Here is a 6,147-nt window from a genome sequence, read left to right as displayed (position 1 = left end):
GAGTAAAGAGAAAATGGTACATTATTGTATGTATGTCTGGGGTAACCAGCAGATTAGACCAGATCATTTATTTTGGCCTATTTTTGGTTCATTTGAAGATTGGATTTGTCAGGCCCTAAATTTTTATGTAAATGATAAGGAGCCCTTTAATCCTGAAGAGAGCGAGTATGCGCGCTGTTGGCTACCTTCTGCCACTCGCGCTGGTATTTTTGCTTTAAGTGAAAAGAGATTTGGCCGCAAAAAGAGGGTCCCTGAGGAACCCCCATCCCCTCCTCCTCCAGACAATCCCCTGCCAGTAGCAAATCCAAGACCCCCCTCTCCTCCTATGCCTTCGGCTTCTGAAGACGATTCCGATTCTTCGGGGTCAGTTAGAGGGACCCGAAGACTCACAAGGAGTCAAGCTAGGCAGCAGATTACGTCAGGAACAGGACAACAGGCACCCTCAGAGACAGGGTTATATCCGTTGCGAGAAATAGCAATGGGAGGTCCACAACCCGGGGTAGGGTTTGTGTCAGTTCCTCTAAATTCGGGGGATGTGAGAGAATTTAAGAAGGAAATGGGGAGTTTACTAGAGGACCCCCTAGGAGTGTCGGAAAGGGTAGATCAGTTTTTTGGGGCCCAATTTATACACCTGGGATGAGTTACAAGCAATTTTAGGATATTATTTACCGCAGAAGAGCGGGAAATGATCAGGAGGGCAGGAATGAGAGTTTGGGACCAGCAACACCAGCAAGGGCCAGGTGCTGACATTAAGTGGCCCCAGCAGCGCCCTAATTGGGATAATCAGAACCCGGAACACAGGGGCCATATGGGAGATCTCCGCACTATAATCGTACAGGGATTAAGGAATCGGTCCCTCGAGGTCAGAACATAAGTCGAGCCTTTAATGAACAAAAGAAAGATGAGACCCCCACAGAATGGTTAGAAAGATTAAGAAAGAGCTTGCAGCTTTACTCCGGGATAGACCCTGCGACACCGGTCGGGCAAGCTCTTTTAAAAACTCAGTTCGTGGCGAAATCGTGGCCGGATATTAGAAAGAAGTTAGAAAAGTTGGAAGATTGGCAAGAGAAAGGGTTGGATGAGTTGCTAAGGGAAGCGCAGAAGATTTATGTGAGAAGGGAGGAAGAGACCCAGAGGAGACAAACTAAAATTTTGGTAGCGGAAGTTCGAGAGGGACAGAGGATGGCTCCACAGAAGGCGCAGGGTGCCTACGGGGGCCTCGGGGACCCCCCGTTGTCCCCCGGCTCCGGCGACACCCCCGACGGCCCCGGTCCGTCCCCGTTGGTCCCCCCGCACCCGCTGTCCTCGTTCCCCTGGTTCCACGGGCCGCTGTCGCGGCTGCGCGCGGCGCAGCTGGTGCTGGCAGGGGGGCCAGGTGACCACGGGCTGTTCCTGGTGCGGCAGAGCGAGACGTGGCGCGGGGACTACGTGCTGACCTTCAACTTCCAGGGCAGGGCCAAGCACCTGCGGCTGTCCCTGAACGAGAAGGCGCAGTGCCGGGTGCAGCACCTGTGGTTCCAGTTGGTGCTGGACATGCTGGAGTATTTCCGAGTGCACCCCATCCCCCTCGAGTCCGGGGGGCCCAGCGATGTCACCCTGCTCCGCTACGTCATGGCGGCGCAGCGGCCAATGGGCCGCGATCACTCCGGGAGCCATTCGGCCACCGACCCCGACGACCTGGCCGAGCAGCCCCCGTAACAACGACCCCCAATCCCGCTCCCCCCCACCATGGGGAGGACCACCACGCATAGGTGGGAATGGGCCACCTCAGGGAAGTCAAGTCGTGTTGAAGGATTTGAGGGAAATCAAATGTTTTTATTGTCAGAGGAAGGGACATATGCGTAGGAACTGCAGGAAGCGTATACAGGATGAGAAAATGTATTATGCTGAGTAGGGGTGTCAGGGGCTCTATTTGCTGGGGACTTCTAAAACAACAGAGCCCCTGATAAAATTGAAATTAGGTCCCCAGCACCAGAAGATGGAACTCCTGGTAGATTCAGGGGCAGAAAGGTCTACTGTGTAGATTTTTTGTTGATTTGTTTTGATGGCGTGTTCGAATCCGACTGAGTCGGGTTCCCAGCCGCGGCGCTGTTTCCTACGGCTTTGGCTCTGCTTTTGTTGGGGGGGGGGGGCAGCCCTCAAGTGTCTTTTTCCTTTTGAGACAGACCCATGATTTTTGTGGGCCCATTCAGAAGTCCTGGCATGATTAGGGAAGTAGAAATAGAATCCCCATCCCGGATAGGGGTAGGGTCCTTTTTGTTAGTATCTGAGGCCGAATATAACTTATTAGGAAGGGATTAATACATGAGACCTTAATAAAGCAAACTTTGGAGGCATTGAGAGGGCCCAAACAAATCATGGTAGTTTATGTAAAGGGCCATCGGAAGGGAACCTCCACAGAAATAAGAGGGAATAATTTAGCAGATGAGGAAGCTCAGGAAGCTGCGTTACTGGTAATAAAAGCAGTTGAACAGGACTCTGTACAAACTAAGTATGCTATGAGATTTACAAATCAGGAAAAGGAGAAATTAGAACAAATGGGAATAGTAGAACGGGAAGAGAAGTGGTGGCTACCTGATGAGAGGGAAATGCTCCCGAGAGGAGTAGCTTGGCAAGTTTTGAGAGAGTTTCATAGGCAAACCCATTGGGGAGTACAAGCTACTCGTAAAAAACATGGAAGGAATCATCATTAACCCCTCGCTGGGAGGGACCTTTCCTTGTTTTACTCACCACAGATACCACAGTCCGCACCGCAGAAAGAGGATGGACACACGCTAGCCGAGTAAAAGGTCCTATCCTGCATACAGACTGGGAAGTTGCCGGGAACCCGGACAAGTTAAAGTTGACCTTCAGGAGGAAGCAGACACGTGACGTATAACCGTAGACACTAAGCTTCTTATGGACAATTGTAAGGAATTGCGGAAGATAGATATTGTGTGTCCTGTATGCAAACAATGTGATCCTTGGGTATGTTGTGTGTGTAGATGGTGCGGGATACAGCATTGGGAGAAACTCTCTCGGGTTGAATGATGGTGTGATGAGTGTTTGGGAGAAACCGTAAGGGTTGTGGAAATATTGAAAATTACTGGAAGGGAGGATTGGCCTAGATATGGACATTATCAAAGAGAATGGTACAAAACTATCGTACAGATGGGAAAGGAGATTATAATTAAGAATATAGAGTGTAATGAAAATATTCAATACTTATAACCTGTAAGTCCAGACCCTGTGAGGATTCGGGACAGTGGCCAAAACCGGGTATTTAAATAGCCCTATCAAATTGGATGTTGAAAAGTGAGTTGCGACAGAATGAGGAGAGAATTCAGGAGGCAGTTCCCTGAAGACTACAACTGCTGCCGAGAAGATAACTTGCCCGGCTATTCTGAAGCGACAGAATAGGCCTAGGGCAAGGCAGAGGGGTATCCTTGTGGGGATTGGCAAGTGCCTCTGAAAACTCCTGAAATAAAGCAACTCCATTTAGCAAAATGACCCTCAACAAAATGAACCTTCACTGGCTGATTTCCAGCCGACTGGGGGCTGGATCGCTCTCCCTAATCCTCTTTACCTTACCGGCAATAATAGCAATAGACCAGGGGAGTTCCCACCAACCTTTTAAATGGACCCTCTATCGATGGGAGGACCAAATGATAATACAACAACAGACCACATCAGGGTCACCCTCTTTTACTCCAACCTTATGCCAGAACTGTGCCAAGCGTGGTAAATAAGATAGACTTTCTGGAATAACTTTAAGTTTATGAATATCACAGTAAGGGATGCTCTTCTTTGATCAGGCATCTGGCACCAGAAGCCACAAGTTCTCTTGGCAAAGCTGGCGGGTCGTCGGGAAGGTCAGAAAGCAGCAAAGATAAGTTGTTCATGCAGTCAAATAGGACTTCAAACTGGACATAGGGGTTTGAAGGATCGGTAGCCGCGGTCACGGGCCCAGGGCGCCTGCTGCCGCTCTGCATCAGCTTCCATGTGATTGAATCTATGATATGTTATTCCCCCGAATGGAACAAAATGGATATGTTCCAGGACGGGACTTACTCCATGTATGTCTTTGAAGGTGTTTAACAGTTCCCGAGAATATTGCATGTCAGTTGTCATTGTTCCAAAGATATCATATTGTTCAGAAAATGTAATGAATGATATTTGGGATACAGGGCTGTATCCTAAATCGACTTATTGGGCTAATTAAAAGCCGTGTAGAGCAGGTGCACCTTATGCTGCTACAGAAACATGGCACTGATGAAGAAGCTGAAATAACCTTACTACCTCAAGAAGCGGTAACTCGATTTGATCAACAAATAGGTAGGAAAAAGGAAAGGGGGGATTGTAATAAGTAAATGATCAAAATTGTTATTGTTAATCAAATCAAGTGGAACTCAGTTGTATTATGTATGTTGTGTTATATTATGTGTGTTGTTGTGAGCAGTAACTGTGTTTGTGCAAGTGTGGTTATGTTTTGTAAAGCTTTGTAGTGACAGTTAAACCAAGGCCTGAATGCCTGGATAAGGCAGCAAGGTCAAATAGGACAAGCACCCCCCAGTGACTCAGCCTTTTCGAAGCCAGAAACCAGCGACATCCAGTTTCTCAAAAGGCAACATTTTCCACGGCAAAATCTTCCACAGCAACACCTTCCACCAATCCGGAGAGCTGCTGGAAGCCCGCGAACAGCAACAACCAATGCATGAACACGTGTAAAACTTATATAAGCACCCACGAAGACTGGAGGGTGTGCCCGTTGGCAGAACCGAGTTCCCCAGGTCACCCAGCGCTGTTTTGCCTAATTACCGCTTGCTTTAAATTCGCTTGCTCAATAAAATTGATTAATTGGCTTAAAAACTTGTCTTCATTTATAACAAGTGCTCTCTGCACCCTGCTGCACAAGCTGCCACAGCCGCTGCTGCAGCACAGTGCGGGTGGGACTCACCCGCTACACAAGCTGGTTGCTCCTCCCTGCACCTGGTGACGAGTCGCTGCCCTCCCAAAGGCTTTTTCAAGGCAAGGGGAGGAGGTGTGGTCACCGTGGGAACGCCCCCCGCCACGTCAGCCGCTCTCTCGCAATGGCTGCCGGGGGTTGGCGATCGGGACCCGCCGGGAATCACGCTGTCCCTGTACGTTTCCCTCTGAGCTTCCTCATCTCGGCTGAACCTCGTGGTCGGCTGAACCCCGCCGGCCCCGGCTCTCGCTGGGCTGGCTCCGATCAGCTGACTGGGATGTCACGGCAGAGCTGTTTGCTTCTAGAGGGCAGCCCACAGCTCAGCAGGGACCTCCAGGGAGAGTCAAATGTCCTAAATTTGGGCTGTCCTGAAAGGAGAATCCACTCATTTGCATTGCCCTGGCCCTGCAAATTAGGGGAGAACTTGACACTTTACTCCGATGGATACCTCTGCATGGCAGGACCCACAGGACCGGTCTCTGAACTGCAGCTTAACCTGAACCCCACCCCAGAAACTCCAGTGATGAGAACAAGGTGAGCAAAGACAGGAGAGGAGAAGGACAGAAATGCCGCAGAGCTGCTGCGGATGGAGCCAGGGGACAGACAGACAGGTGGGCGCTTGGTAACTTCTCCACTGGTGAAAACTTGAGGCCTTGTGAGTGAAGACCAGGGAAAGGCCAGTAAAGGTGACATTGTGGTGGGAGATGAGAAACCTGCAGTCAGGGTGAGGAAGAGGACAGAGTCTTCTCTAAGGATCTGAACTAAGTCCCTGGGTACAGAAGCCTGAGTCTCCCTGGGACTGCAATGCCCCTGGCATCTTCTGGAATGGGGATACGGCAGCACACAAACAGTCCTGGTGGTTCCTGGAGTGTCTCAGGACATCTGAGCACAGCTGAACGACTGGCCAACCAGGGTAATGCAAACCTGGATCTGACACTTCTGATCAGGGCAGAGCTGCTCAGCGATGTGACAGCTGTCTGTCATGGCCCTTAAACAGCAACATGTTTACATTTTACATGTTTACAGGTTGACTCCACCTCTCAGGGTGGTGAGCAAGCAGAACAGAAGGCTGCAGGTTCTGGACATTAGAGGAGCAGATTTTGACCTGTTCTGGGGAGCTGCAGTAGGGATTCAGTTGTCAGCAGCACCGAATGGCAGCAGAGCTCAGCACAGCTGGTCTGCAAGGACAGCGTCATCCAAAC

At 50.1% G+C, this 6,147-nt stretch overlaps 1 protein-coding gene across 1 annotated transcript; it reads left to right on the top strand.

The window, feature by feature from the left end:
* The first annotated feature begins 895 nt into the window (after positions 1–895).
* On the top strand, positions 896–3,005 carry LOC309447327 (SH2B adapter protein 1-like). Its single transcript, XM_082067819.1, has 2 exons — positions 896–1,751; positions 2,736–3,005. The coding sequence occupies exon 1, from the start codon at positions 1,183–1,185 to the stop codon at positions 1,696–1,698; it is 516 nt and encodes a 171-aa protein (XP_081923945.1). The 5' UTR covers positions 896–1,182; the 3' UTR covers positions 1,699–1,751; positions 2,736–3,005.
* Positions 3,006–6,147: the final 3,142 nt, after the last annotated feature.

This window comes from Streptopelia decaocto, assembly GCF_964273445.1.
Source record: "Streptopelia decaocto genome assembly, chromosome: 17".
Lineage (NCBI taxonomy): Eukaryota > Metazoa > Chordata > Aves > Columbiformes > Columbidae > Streptopelia > Streptopelia decaocto.
Note: the sequence above shows the minus strand (reverse complement) of the source record. Positions and strands in the feature narration are given on the sequence as shown.

Bases quoted from the DNA above. Each gene is read 5' to 3' on its own strand.
- LOC309447327 (XM_082067819.1), top strand. From the start codon at position 1,183: ATGGCTCCACAGAAGGCGCAGGGTGCCTACGGGGGCCTCGGGGACCCC.